We start from the raw sequence: 23,994 nt of genomic DNA on the forward strand, positions 1-23,994 counted from the left end.
CAGAGCACAAAGAAATTACCTTTTTTTTGACGTGCACATGACTACAACTAAATACACAGAGAGACGAAGCCAGGACAATTTCTTTTGCCTCTAGCTACTTTGAGCTGATAAATGGCATCATTCTGCTCTCTACAGATTTTTTAAAAGACCGCTGGAACCTCAGTCTGCAGGGTGGACAAATTTGATAATGCACTGAGTCTCAGGAGAAAAGGTAGAGTCATTTTATTAAGAGTAGTTACAGAAATTAGCAAAACAGGAGTTTGACTTTTTAACTGTCTTTCCAACTGTACTTGATCTCCTAGACGTGATCTTGCAAGTCTTTCCAGTGCTATAACTCCTTTGGAAGTGAACTTGCCTTGTCATAGAAGAGACCATGTAATGAAATAGTTCAAGTGATGTGCTATTATTTGAATAGCCACTCATGTTTATCTCTTTGAGTATTAATACTTGGCAATTTCTGATGAAGAAGCATTAGTGTCTCAATCAATAAAGTTATCTGTTTATAGGTAAATGTCCATCTTTCATGTCCATCTTTATTAGAAATGCAATAAGGAGTACAGTAGTTTCAACTCTTCCATGCCAATAATAAAATCTTATGCAATATTGCTGACATCACCTCAGCATGGATTTGTATGGGCCAAGACCTAAGAACAGTCCAGTCTTTGATCTCATCATCACTTTCAAATTCCAGCATGGTAAATCATAAATATTCCTTGTAAAGTAGAAATTTTAGCATTTTTTGTTTGTGGAGAAAAATTTAGAAACATAACTCCTCTCTTTTGGTTTTTAATCCAGACTTAAGAATTTTTGGACTGAATAGATTTTTTTCTTTCTTTTTTTTTTTTTTTTTCAAATAGAGTGCATTTGTCATTCTGCTTTCTGTATTTTACCCAAGCTAAGAAAATGTATTAAAGTGAGAAGAAATAATGTAATTTGGATCCAGTGTCCCTACATTACAGGTACAAATGAACATGAGTGCTCCTGGCTGAGCTGATATTACTCTGGAAGTCAGATGCCTGTGCTGTGCTTACCCAGTGTGTGCAATATTCAAGCCTGTGAATAAAGAAGTTCCAGAATAAAATCAATTCAGTAAGAGGAGGTTGTTGCTGACTGAGGTGAAAAGTCCTGCATATACACTACTGTCTACTATATGCACCAGCAAACCCTGCTGCAGAGCATCTAGTTGCTACAGTAATTATTGTAGAGACAAATGATGTCACTGCTAGAGGGCAAATTGAAGAGCTTCATGTCATCAACTTTATTCATATCAAAGCAGAAGTGCTTTAAAAATCTATTACAAAAGCAACAAATCTGAACATTTACTTTTGTTTGGAAATTCTAGACATACTGAAAGCTCCATTGTTTTTCAATAAGATAAAATTACAAATGTTGAATTGTTTCTTTAAAATACTTTATTGCAGTGCCACAAGTTGCTTGGAGACAAGATATTTTCTAATCACAAACAGTCTGCAGATTATACTAAGCAAATTGTAAATATGGCTGAAAAAATAAAAAAGCTACAAACTCATCTACATGTACAACCTTTTACTCCACTGGAGAAATTTTACTTGATTTAAATACAGCAAGACAAAACATCTTTCCTATAAGTGAAATTCAGGGCCTACTTTACTAATGTATTACATCTTTAGTGTACCCTCATTAATTCTGAAGTTACATCATCGGAATCTGTCATTACATTCTCTGTAACTTGTGTTTGCTGGATCCTTTCTAAAAGTGCATATGCATTTTCAAGTATGACTAGCTGTTAACAAAAAGGTGTCCCTACAATAAAACTCCTTCCTGACAGCTCCTGCTGCAATAAGAATTGCCTCATCTTTTGAAATTCTTCGTTACAGCTTAGGCTTGAGCAGCATAAACCTCACAATATGTCTCAGACACTTCACATTTTACTTTCTGTCTGAATCTACTTCTTTTTGTAAGAAGCAATCTTGGAAAAAATTCATCTCATTCTGATTCTTGAGGTGTGCAATCAACTGATTTTCTAATATTTCAAAACCGGTTCTTACTGCACATTATCAGTCGATACATCCTCACTTGTCAAGCATCTGATTTCCTCTAATAAAAACCATAATTTATCCTTAAGTGGGTACCAGCAGCCTTGTGGCTGTGGAAATACAGAGCTCAGTATCAGGTAACCACTGACTGTGTGTATATTTATATATATATATATATATGCACATACAGGAGCCAGGATGAGTTTTGCAGTTTGTTCTGAACTTTTCCCCACTGTAAGTACCCTGCTAATAGTTACCAAGCTGGCTCAGGCTTGTTTCCTAGAGCTGCTCTGATACATTTGACTGCAATATAGATATTCCTTCAAGTTTTTGCATGAGGATCAAAACTACTAGTTACAAGCTGAAACTTGTACATCCATCTGATTTAGCGACAGCCTTTCATCTTTTTGACAGTTTTGCATCAACTTGTTATACAATAAAAATACTGTACATGTAAGAATCAAATCCATCAGTTGATTATGATATTTCCTAAAATAGATAAAATGGAAATGTCATGGTTACTACTAAAAGCTTTTTACTGAGTGTGAAATAATGTTTCAAAAGGTGGACACTTCAGTAGCTAAGTTACTACAAGAAATGCAATGTTTGGGAAGTGCTATATTCCCACGAGCATTTGTTACTTTGACTTATGCTATTTAATATATGATATTTAATATCACATTTCAGCTGTAATCTTGAGGGCTGATCTCTAGATCTCTGTCTCAGCGATAGCTTACCTCATGAGGCTTCTGGGCTCCACTTTGCAGCCCACAGAATGTGAGTGAAAGTCAGTCCAGAAGCAATGTATTCACATTGCTGTGATGCATGTCTGAGCTAAGCAGCTCCATTTCTCAGCTTTCTCTCTTTCTAAATCTCAACAGGACACATTAGCTTGAGCACATTAGCTTGAACTCATCATATCTGTTGGCCTGACCCTGCTGTTGGCACTTGTTTGTATGGTTGTCTTGGTTTTTAAAGAGACTTCTCCATGGTATTGTAATTCACAGTATGCTTTGCAAGACTACAGGATGAAAAAGTCTTGATTCAGTCTTGAAACATATGACAATAAGTAGGATTTTATACAGCAATATTAATGCTTATTATGCATATAGTTTGTGACACTAAAGAGCAGTTACAGAAACACATTCCCTAGCGTTAAAAGCTTACAATCTAAACAAAATACATTGCACAGAAGAGATCAACATAAAAAAAGCAGAATCATTGTTTTCTTACTTTTAGTGTATGTCTTGCTAACATATGGGATTGTGAATAGAGCAAGGAGTTAAAGGAGTTATTGTAATTTAAAATCAAAGATAATGAAGAGAGGGGTAGTTTGAGGAATTATTCTAAGAGTGGCTCAAAGAAATAAAATTATAGAAGGGACCTGTGGCAGGACAGAGAACAAAGGCATTATAGAAAAGATGCAGAGCAAAAGATCATTCATGACTGGGAGGTTAGAAAAATAGGAAAACAGTGTAGCAACAGAAAATAGGTTTTAATGTATTTACTTATCCATATTATTGAAGTTACAGACACTGACCAAGATGCTGTTGCAATAAGCTTCTTGCTTGATGCCTGGATATGTGACAGAGATTATCCCAGTTCTACTCATTTCAGTGAGAGCTGTAGAGGAGAACTCCTTTAGAGAGCAGGCTGAAGACTTTTATTAGCTGAAGGCCAAGGTCAAAAATCATACATAAATTTGCATGAATAAAGGCAGAAACAGTATGTCCAAATGGTGGTATGAGTCTTTTTCATACAGTAATTGCAGCCTCTGCTCCCTAAAAACATTTTCCTGTGCATCAACAAAATAGCCATTTATGGGAAGTAAGGTAAATATTACAGACTGCAGTTTTGAAGAAAGACTTGCTAAGCAGCAGAGGGCTAAATGGTAATAGGCAATGTAAAAAAAACAGCATAGGCAATAGCATTCCTTCACCCCACTGGTTGATGTAAGATTGATTAATAGAAGTAGTAGAATAAAGATATAAATTGGAGTAATTCCATCCATCCAGTAATTCCTAAAATAATGTATTTCTACAGCATTTCTCACTGCAGGCATTTAGAATTTTAGGAGCTAGGCCACAGATACCTCAGCTGTTCAGGTTTATTGAATATGCTTTGGAGATTATTTTGACTGAGCAAACTGATGGATATCAGAAACTTCAAGTATTTCTTGATGTCTAGCTGCTCTCTCTTTCATTTTTGTACCTCCAGTTTAAATGTCTTGGTAATTGTTTCTGTGCCTGCATTGTCCATAATGATAAAGGAGGTAGAGCAGTACAAGGTTAAAAATGGACAACAAGCCAACAGCAACATTAAATCCAATGAAAATATCTGTGAAGAGCAAAAAATAAATGAAAAGGGAGTTAATGAAAGACATACGAATATACCATTTTAGATGCAAAGCTAACAGTCTAATTACATATATGTACAATGGTAATATTTCTGGCAAGATCACATTTACTGAGAGATGTGACATAAGAACATATACTTCAGTCGTGGAAATTTATAGATTGCTTCCTGTACATAGGTAAATCTTACTCCCAGATTTCCATAGGGCAGGAGGGACTATGTGTAGTTGATGGAAAAAGAAAAAGTAGTTTCATCAGGGATCAGCAAAATGGTGAATATGTGCAGGACCGGGGAAATAATGGGACTATTGAAAAGTAACATGTATTGCCTTGCTCTTCTCCTCCGTCCCAGAAATAATATTCAGGCGGGAAGAGGTTATCAGCTCTCAGGTGTTGGTAGTCCAAGGCAAATAGCCACCATATTTGCATGGATCAGCTGCACTCAGTACAACTGAGTACAGTGGTATCCTCAGTACATAGTGCATATGGCAGAAATACAGATGCACAAATCTTACCATGCATTTGCAAGCCGTTTTTGCTTTGCGTCTGCAGAAAGTCTGATGTATCCAACATGCACAGGACACTTGTATAACACCCACATCCATACTTCTCTTAGACATTTTCAACAAGTGGAAATCTAGTTTTGGCCATGGCCTTTAGGCAGCTCCTTTTGTGAATATGCTAATTTAATTTCTACTGATATTCCTTGTCCATAGTAAATCTGACCCACACTTAAAGGGAAATCTATTGATTCTGTGAAAGGTACGAAGTTTGGAGCCATTGATAAAATATCTGCTAATGTCTTATGTGGAAAATACAGAACTGTTACACTACCTTTCATTTTGTCTTTCTTCCCACATTCTTTTGACCAGTTTTCTGTAATCACAGGAGAAACTAGTTCAGCAAACTTCTCAAGTGGACAAGAAGAGGTGCACCCTGGCAAAGTGAGGAGATAAGGATCCTTTGAAGTGTCGTTCCGATAATGCATTTCGATGCTATATTGCCTGATTAACAACATTGAAAAGCTTTTTAAAAAAGGTTCTTAAATAGAAGGTTTCCTACTTTGAGACAACATGTTGGAAATAGGCTCTAACATCCTACTCTAGAACCTGTTCTCCAAGAATGGAGGCTTTGTGAAAGACATCTGCAAAGCCCACTTTGCCAAAGCTGGTTATTTAACTGCTCAGATCACCAGTCAGCTGAAAAGCTCCTTCTGAAGGCTCCTTGAATGGCACCAGCCCTGGATTCTTCTAAGCCAACTGGCTTACTGTGGGAGTTATGTCGTGGAAATGTTCTTGCTATCATGTGAAGAATCAGGAAAAAGTATTTTACCATTTACTTCCCTCTCATAAGGCTTGTTTTACCTCTTCTTCCTGCCTTTCATAGCACACATGCACATCCAGAAAACATAATTTTCTCTAGTTTTAATATAACTGTGCCTATGGGCTGGTCAGTGAAGTAGCCATTAAAATCAAAATTGTATCTCCTCAAATATTTGAGAGAAAAATGGTTTTGGGGAAGAGGGTAGCAAATTCTAAACACTCTTTCTTGCATAGATAAGAAGATACTTGCCCATTGCTTTCTTGGTAGAGTTCAAAAAACTGGCAAGCAGCATATGGTGGCAGTTTTCCATTGAAAATATTGAGAGCAATCTGGAGGGCCCCAAGTGTGGTGTCATGCTATTGGAGAAAAAAAAATCCACCCTTTACACTCAATTAAGTCAACTACCATTCACCCAGAGTAATGAGACAAGAGTAGAGAGGAAGTGGAAATCAAGATAAAAGAAAACCTGTGTAAATTTGACCATAAAAATTTGTTCAGTATATCCACCATTGGGAAAAACATGTTAACTGATTACTACAGACAGCAGGAGGCATTTCCAAAGAGTTTCTGCAGTATGTGTCTTACACCATCTGGCAGGATTTTGAAGACAGATACTGAAGGAAAGCAAGATGTGGTCTGAGTAATAAATTTAGTTTTTCAGTGCATTTTCTCTTTTCCTTCCTTCAGTAGTGTTTTTTGTTCCAAGGTCAGATTAAGGCAGTGTAAGGTAGTATATTCTAAGGCATTTCAAGTGAAAGTACAAGTAATTTTTTTCAGGTAGTATAGCAGACAAATAGTTGTGTGCAAAGACTATTCTCCTTACTTCCACTTCAGAATGTTTTCAATTGTTCCTTCTGTTTGGATTCATACTATGAAATCTCAGTTTGACTTCCATTTTTATGGGATCAGTTACCCACCCACCTGCAGTTTCTTCATCTACCCGTTATCCCCATCTTGCAGGGATCATAGGAACAGGAGCTGAAGGCAGGAAGTCCAAACACTTTGATGAATAAATTTTGCAAGCATCTTTAGATATATATATATCTGCTAGACCTATTTATGTTCTAGTCTAGCAGCTATGGTTTAATTATTATTCAGGTTCTGGAATTTTTTAGGCTGATCAGTTTCAAAAATAACAGTATACTTGTACTCAAGATATTAAAGCAGAAGTGAAAAATCTGGATGCACTGCTTTTTTCCTTTTCAAAAATAACGTAGTAGCACTAGAAACGTGTAGAAAGGACAGTGAGAAAGATTTGAGGTATCAAGTAGTTTCTATATGAGAAAAGATTAAATAGGGTAGGACTCTGTCTTGGAAAAGGAAATCTGGAAGAGGAATGACCGACAACAGTAAATTCATGAGTGACCCAGAAAAAGCGAATAAAGTGTGTTTTTCTTTAACATTGAAGTCATTGTCACAGGATGTTGCAGAATCCAAAAGTATAAATGCATTTAAAAAGTGATTAGGTAAGCTGATGGAAGACAGTCTGTCAAGAGATACTAAACACAGAGAGATTCTGTTTCAGGAAGTCCCTAAGACACAGATTGCTGGAAGGTTTTATCACTCTCTCCTGGCATTATTCTCACATTCATCCCTGCCTTTGGCCCTTGTTAGAGACAGAATAATGAATGAGCTAAGCAGATCTTGGCCTGATGAAAGTGGCCCTCTTCACCCTCTAAAATAAATAAAATAATAATAGTAGTAATAAAAAAGAACCCACAGAGAGGTTTGGAGGCACAGCTGAAATTCTGCTATGTGCCAGTATCTTTGGAGCACTTCAGGAAAGATGCAGCTAATAGAAACTGCACCATTAAGTTGTAGGAATAATGAATGGTAAAATGCATAGTTTTCTTTGCCAAATATAGTTTAACTGAAACCGAGGTGAGATTCATGCCTATACTGTGTTCTTGCACTGATTGGTGTTCAGCTTGTTAGCTGACTTAAACTGTATTATATTATTCTTTCATTTAACTTACTTTACTGGTAAAATCACAGCAAGATTTATGAAAGATGAAAATACTCACTGCAGAGTAGACCTCCATTTTTCTTGGTTTTGAAGAATTGACAGCTTGTTTAATACTGTTTAAAATAATATTCACAAGGACACCTTAAAAAGATGGGAAAAAAGGAAGTGGAAAATGAAGGTGTAATGTATGAATGGAAACAAAAAAGACAAAATATTGTGACTATCAAATCTAAGACATCTACTCAGGCCTCATACTCATTTTTTAGTTTACTAAAATTTTGTAACTCCAGAGAAGATATTACAGAGGAGAAATATATGATTCATCATCCAGGTCAAGTGAAGAGGCAGGATCACAGGAAATCATCTAGAACCATCCTGAGAACTGGGGATAATGACACTTCCAGTTCTGTTATGCTGAGATCTCCTCTCCATCCTTTTTTTTGTTTGTTTGTAGTGTTGAAATAATGACAACTGTGCTGGTCTCTTCGTCTCTACATGGCAAAGAAGTATTTTAACTGTTTACTTCCAACAAGTAACACATTATTGCTTCTTCATTTTTTCCAAAGCTCTTTTGTACTTCTTCTCCAGCCCAAAGGTATTCTAAAGCCAATGGGTGAGGGCAGCAGAAATTCCCTGAAGCACAGTTTATATCATTCTAAGCAAAGAGGATGTAACTGGTATGCCAGTGAACATTAGATAAATAGTCTTGGCCATGTGATGTGGTCATCTGCCAGCTAGTGGGCTTTACTGCAGATTGGAGCCTCTAATTACTGTGTGTCTTGACCAGTGGTGTGTATGCCTAGGTGATAGATCTGCTAATAATTTTTTACCTAGATCTACGCTGCTCAGTAGGTGCATTAGAAAGCCTAGCCTCAAATGTTCCAGCCTGCAAATATGCAAGCTCAATTGTTTTGATTTCCTACTCATGGATACCTGGGAATCATATGATAAATTCCTGGGTTGTGTCCTGAAGTAGTGTCAGAAGGTACAGCACAGTCTGTGTGCCCCCATTTTGGAACTAAGCAGTAGTCCCAGTTCTTGTAGTTCTTGCAATATAGACATAACTGGAATCTCTCAGCTTCTATTCTGATCAGACTGTTTTGGAGCAGCTTTATATCACTCAGAGAGCTACCAATGTGTTGCCAGTGTTTTGACACAATATATAACCAGTACATCAAAGGGAAAAACAAAGAACAGGAAACAATTCAAGGAAATGTTGGAGAAACAACATAATCTAACCTACTGTAAGAAAAGTAATGATCATAACCATGAGAGCCTGATTTATTCCCTTAATTTCTATATTTTTAAAAGTCCTAATCCCTTAAATAATCTGGAAAAAATTAAGATATTAATTTTTGCACCTTGTTGCAGTATCTTATCCATGCAAGTGCCAATGTTCAGCACATATTTACTTAATACGGCATCGAATGTCCATAGCTTCAAATCATGGGTTTGTTTGAATAATTTTGCATTAGTAAAGTGACAGGATGTTGCATTTTATCATAGGTATTATCTCCTCCTTTCTTAGAGCTATGCATTTTTGGATTTACCTCCTTGTAGTCGTGATTTCTCTTCTGTTTTATAAACCCCAAATAATGAGAGTAAGGACAATTCTGCCAGTTTTTCCATCTTGTCAATTACATCTTTGGTGGCCCATACAGGGAGAGTGTAATTGTGAATACCCTAGTGATAAAGGAAAACAAAAGAATGTTTTTAATTCATTGGTTTCCATCATCCCATCATCTACCCTCACGCTACTAAGTTTAGACTTTCTGAGGCTGTTCTGCAATTCTTTGCTCAGTGTGGTTTTACTCTGGAGCATGCCCTGAAACACATTTTGCGGGAATGGGGATCAGTCTGAAGTGAGTGAATGGGCAGAGCAGAAGCACCTGTGTGAAGGTGATTTCTTGTAGGTAAAATGTGTTCTTGCTATAGAGATACATGTTTTTGGTGAGAAATATTGCAGACATATGTCTTCTTCTCTTCCTTTCTCTGGGTCTTCAGGTTATAAGTATCTAATTTTTTCTGCCTTTTCATACAGTTGTGCCCATACCAGTTCTAACACTGGGCAACTAGAGACGAGTATCACTCTCCAGTCATGTAACAGTAACAGTGACAGTGTCTTATCATGTTTAATTACCTGTTTGTAGAGGATGTGTTCAAAAGCCTTAATACACTGCTGGTAGTGACTGGGGCCAAATGGAATTACCCCATACTTGGGGTCAGTTTGGGCTTTTTTAACTGGTAGCAATCACCGTCTCAAAAATTTTTAACTGATAGGTCATATCTTTCATGATCTCTCATGTTCAAAATCTTAAGTATTTTCATTTTTACATGTTGATGGTTTAAAGCTAATAATTTCATTTCTCTGTTAAAAATCAGAAATACATTATAGCCAGCACACTTGAATAATTCTATAGCAGCATATTGGGAAGGGGGAAAAGGAAATAATGGGAATGGTAACAGTGCTTAAAACGTGAAATGGAAATGACAGTCTCCCAAGGTGTATACCATGCTTTGCAGTTATCTCTTACCAAAGCACTACAATATAACTTAGATTCAAATTTAAAAAAAAAAAAAAAAAAGAAAAAGAAAAAAAGAAATGTAGGAGAGAAGACAACTCATTCCAGTGAAAACACATTGCCTAGTTTAATTGAAACCCCGACGCTGGAGTTACGTTCTTCCCCAGCACCTATTGATTTATTATTACCTCACAAAGTAGAGTATCATATGTATTCCAGAGCTGGAAATTGTCCAGTATTTTAAGGTGGTTTAGTTCAAGCCCTGTGTTAACGGCCATTGTTTGTAAAAAACCCTGTGGGGAAAAAGTGAAGAGTATACTACAAATACTCAAGCATACATGCAGATAGATTCACTAACACCCAACCTTTTCACAGAATTCTCACAGAATCACAGAATAAGCTGAGTTGGAAGGGACCTACAGGGATCATTGAGTCCAGCTCCGGCCCTGCACAGGACACCCCAAGAATCACACCGTGTGCCTGAGAGCGTTGTCCAAAAGCTTCTTGATCTCTGTCAGCCTTGGTGCTGTGACCACTTCCCTGGGGAGCCTGTTCCAGTGCCTGACCGCCCTCTGGGTGAAAAACCTTTCTCTAGTATGTAACCTAAACAGGGTTTTAATTTTTTTCAATTTATTTTTGCATTTTAACAAAAGATAAAAATGCAATTCCATAACATCTATGACTTAATTACCTTCCTTTTTCTCACATCTCGGGGGGTTTTTTGTTTATTTTCTCTTACCATGTATGGTTGTATTCTATTTTGAAATTCTTTAGATGTTTGTGTTTCTTGCTGAAGTTCATCAAAACGGGGACAGTTGGGCAGAGGAAAATTCAGCCTCTGAAACATGAAAAGCAAAACTTAGAATAGTTCTAAAATTATCAACGCTCCTCTGTTTTTTCTGTTGCTGAGATTAATGGTGTAGTATTTTTAGGTAGATTCATGGCTGTGCTTGATCTACTCAATAATTGTTTGTTTGGGTACCTTAATCATGAATTGAGTTTACATAGGTGATAGACTGTGGTAGTTTGACTTTTCAATGGCTACTTGATACCATGATAGGTTGATTTCCCTCAATTGAACTGATTTTGGCAAAAAGAAATTGCACATGTCTGTCAGGGGATTGCTTTGACAAATGGGCCAGGGTCCATGGCGAGAAATTTTAAGAAGCCATTTCCCTCTCATTTTCTGAATCCCCCCAGATATAACTTAACTCCACCTGGTCCTGGAACCTAAATTGCTTCTGCATCTACACATCCAGCTCTCCCAGTACATTTTGGTAAGCATTTTAAATACCACTTCATAGACAGAACTTGAAACGAGAGTGACAAATAAATTGTGCTCCTGAAGTATCAAAAGGCTATCAGCCTCAAGGCTCTGTTCTTTAGAGATATGGTTCACTTTAATTACTCCAAGTGTATGCATTACAAGGTCACATGATAGTACATATTTGATCTGAACAACATGTAAATACACGCATCCTTCAAACTCTGAGCTCTGTCAAGTATGGTTTGTATCAATTGCAGAAAGACAAATGATACCTGATACAGCATAAAGTGCCAGTGAAAAGCCGTGATGAACAAAACAAGCTTGTGCTGGTTCAGCGCTTTATGTCACATCACCAGGGCATTTTTGACCCAGCACTAGTATTATCTTATAACATTAACAGACTGCACTTCCAGCATGTCTCCAAGGTGAAGTTGGCAGCAGCCACCAACTGACCGTAGCCCACTTTCACTTGGATGGATTTCCAAGGGTGTAATTTTTCTGTAACAGCAGCACATTGGAGGATGAAGGCTCAAAGCTGCAATATGAAACTGGGGAATGTTGTTTAATTACAGAATAACAAATGTTTCTCTCACTGTATGTCTTAATTATCCCTATCTAGTTGTTATTAATTAAGCCACTCCCTTTGGCTTCATTAAGCAGTACTCTACTGTTGCCTGTCAAGTCTTGATAGATCTCAGTGGCTTAAAAATAAGCTGTGATTATGGTTTTTTACAGGACCGTACCTGGCTTCAGTTTCCCACTTTGTGTTGCTTGGGGCTTGAAAATACCTTCAAACATCTGCTTGGTTTAACAAGGGAACAATGTTTTTTCCAGGTGATTTGCATATATAAAAGGCATTTTGAGTTGCTGCAGAGGTGTGTTTGAGAGAAGTGTCAATACCCATTCCTGAAGCAGCCACAGAAGTGATGAGGTACTAGAGACTCCTACAAATGAGCTTGCCTTCCCGAAACAGGTTATTACATTGCACTGTGATTCCCCTAAGGGCTTTGAGGTACTATATGGACAAAGCTCTGACCACTTTGATGCTTTTTTGTCTTCTGTTGAAAGAATTTCCTCTGGTGTCCCACATTTAAATAACAGTGACAGCATTCTTTTCTGTTGAGGAACAGGGCTAAATTTCTGGCTGAATCACACGTTTCCTAATCCAGTTTGCAGAAACCCTTTTTCTCTGTACCTGCTTTCAAACATGGTTGCCAAGAATGAAGGAACATCAAAGGGGGAGGGGTGTGGCAGCCCCCTGAAGACTGAGTCCATCCTCTGATGTTGGTGACAGGCAGTTATGTAATAGGGGGTTTGTACAAATTTCCTTAAAGTCAACTTCTGTCCTCAAAGCCAGAAATAAACGAGGCTTTCTGTTGGATACACTGTTCCTTATGCAGTCCTTGTCACGAGCAAGTGAAATTAAAATCTAAACCTGAGTCAGCCAGAGACAGCTACATGAAAACTTTTTCTACAGGACCTATTATTCAGGTAGGTCTACTCTTATGATCTGCAAGAGAAGTGCTAGGGTTTCGTTAAATGTTTCTATAGCACTGAGCATAAAAGAGCCCTTATCTGTAATTAGAATGCCTAAATGCTACCAGAATAGGAAGGTGATAATTTTGAGGTCATTACATTGGCTGGGGAAAATTCAATTCCTTGAATAAACTATGGAACAAACTTGCCAAAGAGACAAGATCTGCCCAGCTGAGTGGTGTTTAGAAAAGCGCTTGTTTCCTGTAAAGACTTAGGGCAACTTCCCCAGAATACTGTCCAAAAGTGTTCTGGTCAGAAGGAATGACCTTGGAGAAAATGGTAGGGTATATGACTATTCAGGTATTCTGCAACTATGGAAGGAGGATTTTCATGTAGCTATTACAGTTGACCTATGACATACTTGTCAGCCAGTAGCTGCATTTGGTATTTTCTGTTATATTGAACTCAAAAAGCATAAAAATGTTTTTTAGCTTTTTTCCTTTTTTTTCTGTTTTTTTTTTGCTTATGTGGAAGTTTAAGACTTTATAGAATGCTTCTAGCCAGTACTCACCTGCTCTGCTGATTTTTGAAAAATATGAACTGGAATGGGTTGCCAGAGAAGCTCAGGGTTCCAAATTTGGCTGCTAGTTGGTGGAAAGAGGCCGGAAAGGTATGACTGGGCACTCATAATGGTGCGATCATAATCTGTACTTTGGATGTAAAACTGAAAATAGAATGGCAAAGAATTAAAGATGAAATGGAAACTGTAGTAATAATAGGGAAATTTTACCCAACTTGTCAATCCTGACTTCTTGTTTCCAGTTTTATGTGTTTACATAAAGTCAAAACAGTGAAACTATAACTCAGCTTTCTGGGGCCCTACTTCAGTTTCATAAATGGAATTGCCAAAGCATCTTTTAATTTGGAATCTAACCCTCAGACTGAACTGAGAGAATAAGAAAGCATCATTTCAAAGAAGAAAGTTCTCTATCTTTTGAGATTCAGAAAAACATTGGTACATGTAGACATGGGGACATGATTTAGTGGTGGACAGGTTAACAGTTGGTCTTGAAATTCATAAAGGTCTTTTCCCACATAAATGATTCTATGATCTATCAGTGATACCTCAGGAATATTAAGGTACTTAAAAACATAAACATCTCTTGGAAGCATAGCAAAGGTCTTTCATACCTTCCCATAATGCATCCCTCCTATATAGATCAAAATGTTAGTGGTGTCTTCCCCATGATGGATCTTTAGTGTATGATAATCACATCCAAACAGCTGTTAGACCTCTCTTTTACAGGATGAAGTATGTAAGCATGGCCCATCACATGACTGGATAGGCATTTATCTTTCAACAAGGTAAACCAATAATGGGTCACTGTATAAATTCCCAACTCATTCGGTGGTGTGGAGCTGTTCAGTGTGGGAAAATTAGGCTGGGAAAGAACCAAACAGAATTAAGAGCTGAAAGTTAGACTTTATTCTGTTTTTAACTTGACATAAGTCTGACTTTCAAAAATGTTCTTCTGTTACCTTAATTTCTCCATTAATGAAATGAGTATGATAATGTGCTTTTATAAGTCCATAGTTCTGCTATGCCAGAGAAATGTGCTCCAGACAGATCTGCTCTATACCTCTTGCCGGTTGTATGTGCTGTTCAAGAAGCTGGAATATCTTTTCCTCATGTACTGCCCAAGTTCAAATAGCTGCTGCATTCCAATCTGTAAGGCAAGCATATGGGTGACTACCAGATTAAGGTGACTGGAGGGTTTTAATGTAGAAATGTCTTATCTTTTTTTTTGTCATTAGCAATCAGCTTTTAAGTGGTCATTAACTGTACAACATATTGTTATTGTGGTTTAACCCCAGCTGGCAAATGAACACCACACAACTGCTCATTCACTCTCCCCTGTTGAAATCAGGGAGAGGATCAGAAGAGTGAAGGTGGGAAAACTCAGGGGTTTAAAGACAGTTTGATATGCAAAGCAAAAGCCAAACATGCAAGCAAAGCAGCACAAGGAATTTATTCACCACTTCCCATGGACAGGCAGGTGATAAGCCTCCAGGAAAGCAGGGCTCCATCACAGTTACTTGGCAAAACAAATGACATCAAGATGAATGTCTGCCCCTTTCTCCTTCTCCACCAAGTTTTATATGCTGAGCATGGCACCATATGGTACAGTATATCTCTTTGGTCAGTGGACATCAGTTGTCCCAGCTGTATCCCCTCCCTACTTCTTGTGCACCCCCAGACAAACTCAGGGTGGTACAAGAAGCAGAAAAGGCCTTGAATCTGTTTAAGCCCTGCTCAGCAGTAACAAAAACATCCCTGCATTATCAGCACTGTTTTCAGCACAAAACCAAAACAGAGCCCCATACCAGCTCTCTCTCAGCCAAAACCAGAACAACTGTGTATGTTTCAGGTGATCTAGAATTTTTAACAGAAATGTTCACTTATATCTATGAAGAAATTATATGTTCTGAAATACTAAGATTGCAAAATCTGCTACAGAAAGGCAATGCTCCTGATTCTATACAAATACTGTTTCCACGGTGCTGTAGATCTGTAGACACTGATCAACGTTGTCCTTTACAATGTATGTCACTTAGTGACAGCTGAGAGAGGATGACTGACAACCTAGCATTTATCATTGTCATTGCTCTGTTATTTGTTCAACCTTGTAAATTTGTGGCTTACATTTCATGCCTTAAGTAGCATTCTTCTGTCTTTGCCTTGGTGTGCCTGCAGTTGTCTTAGGTTGCACAGTGTCTTTTCTGTTATTAATTTCTAAAGCTTGAGCTGAACTTTTAAACTTCTTCCTATCAGAGAAATACATTCTTACTACTGTTCCTAAAAAGATAGCAAAATAGCAAAAAGCTCTCAAAAAAGTCAATGCCAAAGCAGGAACTTCTTCTTACTACATAAGCTAGGTACCTAAGATAGTAATGCATTGTTTCAGTGATTGAATTTTACAGATATTTCAAGCCTCCCTTCAAACATTAAACAGTGAACTGTCTCTGTTTCATACTTCTGCACTATGACAAAGTGTTATTAGGAAGTACATTGGCTTCTTTATGCTCCAGAGCTTCATATGTCAAATACGGTCAAAGAGCTAAGGCTTGATGTTAAAATGCCAGAGCAACAAGTAGGTTCAGAGCATCCTAGCGAAACTCTGGACAACAAGTGGCCTTGTTAGAAGACACGTTGTCCCCAGAAGCAACCTTCTCCTGTGAGTCTTCTGTTGTTTTGTGGTTGTCAGTCCAATGATGAGATGTGGACTCCTCACTGTGGGCTGGTGTCATGCCTTTGTTCTGTCACAGGGCTCAGTGCTTAATGATCATTAGAACTTCATCAATGTTAACAGTACAGTGTTTAAACTTGCCATTTATTTGAATGCAGACACACTATCAAGAAGCTGTTGCTTTTAGGAAGGTAGTTATAAAGTTATGGTGAACAAGATTTCAATTCAACAATAGCTGAATTAATAACATTGTAAAGTGTTTATGAATTACTGGTTTTGGTATTTGCTAATAGCAACTATCAGAACTTGGGATTTGCAAATGCTTTAGTGACACACACAAAAAACATCTCCCCACTTCCTCTTTTAGTAGCATTTGTAAGTTCTTCTAAGGAAGTCAACCTACCTTGGTGAGCTGTCCAAACCCCTGGGGCCATTCGCTTTCTTTGTGTAGATCAGTTGGAAAGTTTACAATTGGCGTTCGGTCACCATGTCGGAAAACCTAACAATGTAACCAGTAAAAAACCCTTGAGTTCATTACTGTTAACAATCCTTTCTTATCTAACTAGGAGTCAAGCACACATTATACTTCCAGTGTAATTTTTCAAATGAAAACATTGGAGAGTCTGCAGAAACCTGGTCAAGTAGGATGTGAATACATCCTTTACATTCAAGAATATGTATAATTAGATAGGAATTAAGTGGGCATAAGCCTGGTGATTCTTCCTCCTAGAACATAAAATTAATCACCCAAGTTGTTGATGTTGGGATTGCGTTCACAGCTAGGCCTCTAGACAGGAAATCTGACTGAATTTTGGAAACTCAGCACTTCTGAATATTAAGCCAGTTACTGATGTACTTAGATTAGTATTTCATTTCTTTGTCATAGACATTTGAAATTTTCCCGTAACTGTTTTTTTCATAGAAGTATCTTTAAAAGTATTTCTATGTACACATGGATCTTATGCTCAATTTCTCAATCATCCTAAAATATAAAGATGAAAGAGTATAAACATTCACATTGTTATCTTAATTAATACTTCCATTATTAATACTTCTACATACACATATAAAAATATTTTTGAAAATCTGTAGGATTTTATTTCTATCAAATTCTATCAAATTCCGTGAGAGCAAAGAGTTTGGTTCCTTTACTATCCTGGACACTCCAGCATGGTCAATATTAGTGTGATGCATTCAATCATATGATTTTTAATAAAAAAAAAATTAAATGAACCTTTTTTGTATTTTTATTCCAGCATACAAAGAAAATGACAACCCTAAATTAAAATATTCTGAAAAACAGAATTATCCCCCCTAAGCATATGATGTGTGGGCTCAGAAAAATTAAATTCATAAAAGTTTCATATGAAAGGAAATGCTGGAATACAAATTCACAGGGCTCCAGACAAGCTGCCAGGATGCTGATTCAAACTTTTGGAAAAATTTACCTTTGCTTATCAATGTTCCCATCATCAGCTTAATTCCTGACTTAGCACAATAAAATGACAATGTAGCAGCCTGGTATATTTGTTAATAAAATTACATTTATTCCTTAAAACCTCAGTGGTATATAATTTGTTTATAGTTAATACTCTCCACTGCCTCATTAAGCCACATCATTCTTACCTAGGCATCAGAGACTCTAGTTAGTTTGCCACTCCCACTGGGAGGTGTTTCATATTTATATTTTTCAAAGTAAACACCAGTGGTGTGACTTAATGTTTTAATTACAACACACACCCTTTCCATCAGCTTTCTCTATTAATGTGAACAAACCTGTGCTAGAGCAGGTACTTCAGAGATGGAAAATACTATCCATTAAAGGCAAATATAATTAGATTTCTCCCTCTGTTCATTTTCTATAATAGACAACAAAGTTTGCTAGAGTATAAGTTACCATTAGAACCATGTAGAAGACTGCTTATTATGTTTTTTGTTTTGCTAGTTGAATTTCACTGACAATGTCGGCAACCCAAAATGAATATTTTGCAGCAAATCAAGGAGGATTTTTCACCCTCATCAGAAAGTTTGTTGTTTGGGGTTTTATTTTCCTTCTCTATGCAATTTTTAGTTATCTTTAAATCTATTTTCTTACTAATTTGGAATCTCAGTTGGTTCTTGATAACAATTTCTCAGTGTACCCATAGTGAACAGGAGAGTAAGTAAAGAGCTACAGTGTCTGGTGGCTGATTCAGTTGTGTGCAAGAAAAATGAATGAGAAGGACTTTTGTACTGCTGCACATTTCCTTATGCTGGCATACACAGGTGTCAGGTAGGATTCATAAGTTTTTCTGGACACGCTGGTGCCTGTGTGAAGAATGAAGGTTTATTTCCCTATTACAATATAGCTGCATCCTCTCTTGTTAAATTATTCAACTTCACAGAAAAGCATTTCTATGGGTAACTGACAGCTGCTCAAACTGACTGACATGTTTAAATGACTATTTTTTATGTCTATTTTAGGCAGTATTTAACAATAGATCCACACTTGGCCAATAAATATGCCCTTTTTATTATTGAAAAATCACTGACAATGTGTTAGATTTTAAATACTGGTTTGTGATGTTTTATGTTTAAAGTATGACATAACCCTGAGCGTGTCACAACAGTCATTCTACAAGTCACAACACTCAACCCCTAAAAGCTTTCAACAAGCTGGAACAGAGTAGCATTTTACCTGAATAGAGGTTAGTGTGCAAAAAGATCAAGATCAAAAGATATATTGAATATATGAGCAGGAGATATAAAGAATAGTATTTCATTTCTTTGTAACCTTAAGAAATTGAAGGAGTGGAGGGTGTGTTCTTCTAAAAAGAAGCACAGTTTCTTTAAGTCCACACAAAGTAAGAAAGAGTTCACCTCCTTGTTCGTAGTTCTGCACCTCATTGCAAGGTGTCACATAAATATGATATGAATACTAAGCTGGAGCAGCAAGTAGGGAACAAACACTTAGAAAAGCAGAACCCTGTTTTTAGGAATTTAAGGACAAAGCTTCTTAGCCAAATGATTTTTGTATGTGCTCAAACCTTGCTACTTCTGAAAATGACCTTGCTTAAGCTGCAGTTGCAAATGAAACAATGACGGTGTGGACAACCACTTAACCTAAAAGACTAACTTATTCACTCATAGCTACGTCTTAGGAGACTTTTTTAAAAATTTGAAACTGTGTTTTTCATTAGAACACCAGATTATAGGTGTTCATTAGAACACCTGATAGGAAAAGAAGGTGTATTCCTGCAGATCTTGCCTTACTCATCAATATGTGTTTCTGAACACTCATAATTTCAGCTTTGTAAAAAATGATTTGTTTCTTCAAATTAACGTAAAAACATTTGTTCTGCAGCATTTATTACTCCTGGCCTACAGATTGCCTTCCTGACCTTTCAGAAGACACAGAACATGGCAGAATGAGAGAAAAGGAGAAAGGAAGCCTCATAAAAGGTGAAAAGACACCAGAAATCAAGAAAGAAGGGAGGGTGAGGGGAATGTACACAAGAAGAGCAAAGCAGATCTGTTTACTATATTAATTTTGGCACTCCTTTTTGAAGTGCTTTGCCTCAGTTCTCAAAAGCAATAGGTGGATAATTACCAAATCCATTACCCTTTCGTTCCACTCTGATACAGCTTGAACCTGATTTGGTGTCTGGGTTCATCCATTCACTCTTGGTAACTTTGTGAGTGTGATCACTTCATATGAAAATGGTCACATGACTCAGACTTTGGCCAGCATTTGCTTCCATTGTTGTCAGGTGAAAAATCATATTGGAGGCAAACTGGTGCAGGGGAGAGGGTGAACTGAGAATATGGCACATGTAGTATACACATATATACATAAGATCTTCCTTTAGAAATGCCAGTGAAGTATCTGTCTCTGAGTGATAGTGAGCCTCTTGCAGACACTTTAATTAACAGACTTCAAACAAAAAGATTTCTTACTTTGAAGCCAGCAATAGGAATGAAGAAACAAAAGTCAAGTGGAACCATCAATCTGCCAGTTCAGGGAAACCAGAGATGTAGAAATACTGAGCATGTTTAGTCAAAGTTTCAGATGGCTTGGCTTGATTAGACTAATCACGCTCAGAGATAACACGCTCAGTCAACACTTCCTATCCTGAGTTGTAAGAAAGACATGATGAAATCACAGTACCTCAGCAACCACACCTCTTTGTATATATGACAGGTGAAATGTGTGCGTGTGTAGAGGCAGAAGTTACAGGGAAGAACTTCTCTAAACAGAGGCAATAAATCAGTATTTCATTTCTACTTGGGTGCCTGATTGTCCTAAAGTTCTTTAAATTTAAATTCTGCCTTTAATCTTAAATTCAGTGCAAAAGAGTTATGGTGAAGGCTAGTGTTTACATGTAAACAAGGAAATTTAAAAAGCCTTTCCACAAATTGGCTTGAACTAGAGCTTTTCAGACAAAAGGACTTGTGGCCAATAATCAAAACGCACAGAATCAGCACGAAGTTGGAAGTTGTGAGGAGAGAGTGAGACAGTTTCTCAGGCACAGCACAGTTCTAGAAGTGAGCAAAAGCGAACATTTATCTGTTTTTCTTCTCCTCTGCAGATGTATTTTATATTGTGCAGTTCTGCTAAGAAAGTTTTAAAAAGTCATTGTGACAATTTTCACAATGCAATAATACTCCCAGGTGAAAATGTAGTAACTTACATAGGAGAGCTGGAGAATGGCTGTTCAATTATCTCAGAAAGATGCCTTTTAGACTTGCTTTGACTGTAGCAATATCCCCATTATATCCCATTATATCAGTGATATGCTCTGGGGTCAGTTCCTATTCTATTTATTTATGCTAGTAATTCTGTTCCTACGAAAATTCAATTAATGAGTTCAAAAGGCAAAATTAGAGTATACGTAAATGATGCCTTGAGAAAAGAAAATGTATACTGTGATAAGATTAAACCTATTGTAACTTTTTAGGTGATTGGTCAGCCTAAACAAAAGTAACAGGATTAAAAGGAAGACAGGTTAAATTAAATTTTTTGACTGTTTTAATATTTATTGTGACAAGCTACCCTAAAAATTGGGGTTTTTTTTGTTAGGTGGCTGCAGTTATGGTAAGCAGATGATTTTGGATAAGAAGCCTCTATCTCCATAATGGTAAGCATTTCCAGTAACTCTCTGCAAAACCATGACATTGTCAGAACACAGTAACAGCTACAATTCAATAAAAATCTCATTCCTCTCAAGGAGTTAATGCTCCAAGGCGTGCTGTTTTCATCTGTGTGTCCATTTCTCCCTGTTATCATTGAAACAACATTTAAGTATATTGCTATATACAGAATGTTACTGGAATTAGCGTTGGGTCCCTGCTATGTGTGGTGTCTCAGCAGAAGTAGGAACTGGTTTTTCCTGTGCACTCTGGCCTCCCTCCAAGCTGTGCATCTACAGTGCAGCCAATAGACAACTGTGCATGAAATACTTTATCTAGGGTCAGATGGTATGTTTGGAACACAGTATTTCTGCCTCTTACCTGTATGCACGCATAATGTCTCAGAGAAAGGCTGAAGGAGAAGATCTTCAATTGCCTATTTATAAAAATTTATTCCAATCCCCTCAACTCTGTATAGAAAATATTCCTTTGGGCTAACTATTCTTTATCATTATACCTTTTATTTAAAAAAAAAGAATGAAAAGGACTATGGTTCAACCTTCATGATCCAAAGTATTACATTGAATTAATCTCTCTTTTTCTAGAGATATTTGAGAAAGTGGCATTGAAGTAGTGTTTAGCTACTTTGAAATAGGAAATGGACCAGCAAAAGAATTATTAAAGTCTGTTTGCAGCCTAACTGAAGTTAATGCAACACATGTCAAATCTCTACATAAAAATGCCTACCTATTTCTGTTTCTCAGTGTACTGCTGTGACAACACAGTTATTGTGAAATGGAAATTTGTGTGTGTTTTTGGGTGGTAACTTCTGTAACATCATAAGCTTCAGCTTCCAAGCATAGAAGAGGTAGTCCATAATAACCAGCTCTCACATTATGCATTGGAGTGTCAGCTTAAACTAAGGAAGAATAGGTAAATGTAGACTTTGCATCTCTTAACTCCTCTGCACTATGCATCTACCACAAAGTCAGTTATCTTGGTATAATAACTGGAGCTTAGGAGATGAAAATTCTAATAATTAGAGACATTTTTGTCTTTCTTTAAGTAAGGTCTTTAAGCTCAGTAAGCAAAAGGGCAGCAGTAGTTATTTTAAAGTTTGAAGACAGGCAAAGCAACTGCACACCTTGTCTGATTCAACAGACATGTAATTCTGTCCCTGTATTCCCCACAACAAAACAGAGAACAAATCTACTTACTACAACCACAAACTTCAGTTCTCGTGCTGCAGTAGTCTGTTGAAGAAGAATGAGAATAATGTGAAAAGAAAAACACAGGATCCTAGACGGGTTGGGAAGCCATATCACACCCATGCTGACAGAAGAGGAAAAAAGGCTTTGTAGCTCCAGCAGCTGCTCAGGCTGAACTGTGAGACGTCAGGCTGTACTTTCAGAAGGGGTGGAACTGCTGCCGGTGCATTTCAAATCCAAGAGGAATGTTGTGTGACTACGCAACAAATTGCATCGCCCTTTGTTTTCAAATTACTGTTTACATTCTTTTAAATGAAATCATAATTCAGTTCCTTTTTTTCCTGTAATATTTTTCTCTTTTGGGGTGTAAGGATGAAGTTAAAATACAAAGGAATTGCTGAGCATTCCTAATGCTTCAACCTACCTGTTCTGTTTTGACTTCTCAGTGCTTGGAATTGTTCCAAACTATAGCATGGCCATGAGGATGAGCTCAGAACCAAGAGCTAGGCAATACTGTTTCTCTTTGCTGCTCAGCCAGTCCACTTTTCAGCTTCCTTCCCCTCATTTGTTTGTCCTCTTCCACATTATCACTGTGAAATCAGAGTAATTATTTAAAACAACATTTCATGTGGGTTAAAATTTTCAGTCCCTCAGATAAAATACTTGGATAAATCTTGTGACAGGTATGCTCTTTAAGACCCTTGCTGGGCAGTTATTTGCTTAATTTGTGTGGGGTTTTTTTTCCCCTTGGAGTATTCCTTTACTTCCCCTTTGGAAGTGCTTATCTTTTTTGGCCTCCAATCTCTAAAAAATTTCTAGTGAACAAGTCCTGGAACTCACATTTTATTGTTGCTCTTACAGTAGCTCACTGGCTTTGAGAAGGTTGCTCAGCTTGCCTCTGCTGACTTCCTCTCTATAAAATAAGAATAATTACACTTGTAGACTTGATTACGTAAGCATTTTGTGAGTAAATGAATTAGTTTGCAGAGATCTATAAGCAGAGTTCTTTAAATGCTAAAACTTCAGGTCCTTTGTGTATTGTTGTTCCATTCCTATCATACCCAAACCTGTCTCAGGGTCCTCTGCTGAGCTCTCTGCAGCAGTATTTTCTACAACAAGTATTTTACTGTTTACCCGAAATTCCATCTTTAGGGCCTTAAAGCCCACTAAGCCTCAGGTGTTCTCTTCTCTGCGTTGTGTGAATGTCCTTATGTATCCACTTTGACGGATGGGTGTGGAAGGGAGGAGTACCACAGCTCCCAGACTTTCCTGTCTGTCTTCTCAGTCCATTCCCAGTTTTCAGCAGTTGGACTTCTTTCTTCCTCCAGTGTTATGTCCCCACCCTCCTTTTTGATCTTTCCTGGTGTGATTTTTGCCTATGCAGGAGGTGCATGAGAGTAATCTGAACTTCATAAATATATAATATGTTGTCTTTCTGAAAACAAACATGAGCTGATCATCTTCCTCCATTATTTAAGAGAGCAGGTCATAAAATATACTTTCTTT

The 23,994-nt window shown here is 37.3% G+C and overlaps 1 protein-coding gene across 1 annotated transcript; it reads right to left on the reverse strand.

The window, feature by feature from the left end:
* Positions 1-1,234: 1,234 nt before the first annotated feature.
* Positions 1,235-22,696, reverse strand: ACP3 (acid phosphatase 3). The gene is made up of 11 exons (XM_010398852.4): positions 22,498-22,696; positions 16,575-16,670; positions 14,564-14,650; positions 13,495-13,647; positions 10,920-11,018; positions 10,369-10,473; positions 9,209-9,341; positions 7,717-7,799; positions 5,942-6,048; positions 5,204-5,373; positions 1,235-4,352 (listed from the first exon to the last, which is right to left on the reverse strand). Exons 1-11 carry the CDS (start codon positions 22,609-22,611, stop codon positions 4,234-4,236), a joined length of 1,266 nt encoding a protein of 421 aa, XP_010397154.1. The 5' UTR covers positions 22,612-22,696; the 3' UTR covers positions 1,235-4,233.
* Between the last annotated feature and the right edge of the window lie 1,298 nt (positions 22,697-23,994).

Source organism: Corvus cornix, chromosome 2 (assembly GCF_000738735.6).
Source record: "Corvus cornix cornix isolate S_Up_H32 chromosome 2, ASM73873v5, whole genome shotgun sequence".
Classification (NCBI taxonomy): Eukaryota; Metazoa; Chordata; class Aves; order Passeriformes; family Corvidae; genus Corvus; species Corvus cornix.

What these genes read in the sequence shown, in the direction of transcription:
- ACP3 (XM_010398852.4), bottom strand. Translation starts at nt 22,611, where the DNA reads ATGGGTGTGATATGGCTTCCCAACCCGTCTAGGATCCTGTGTTTTTCT. An exon ending in GGTTTGGACAGCTCACCAAG is followed by an intron (nt 14,651 to 16,574) that starts GTAGGTTGACTT and finishes CTTGCCTTACAG; the next exon opens with ATTGGAATGCAGCAGCTATT. An exon ending in GCACATACAACCGGCAAGAG is followed by an intron (nt 13,648 to 14,563) that starts GTATAGAGCAGA and finishes TTCTATTTTCAG; the next exon opens with TTTTACATCCAAAGTACAGA.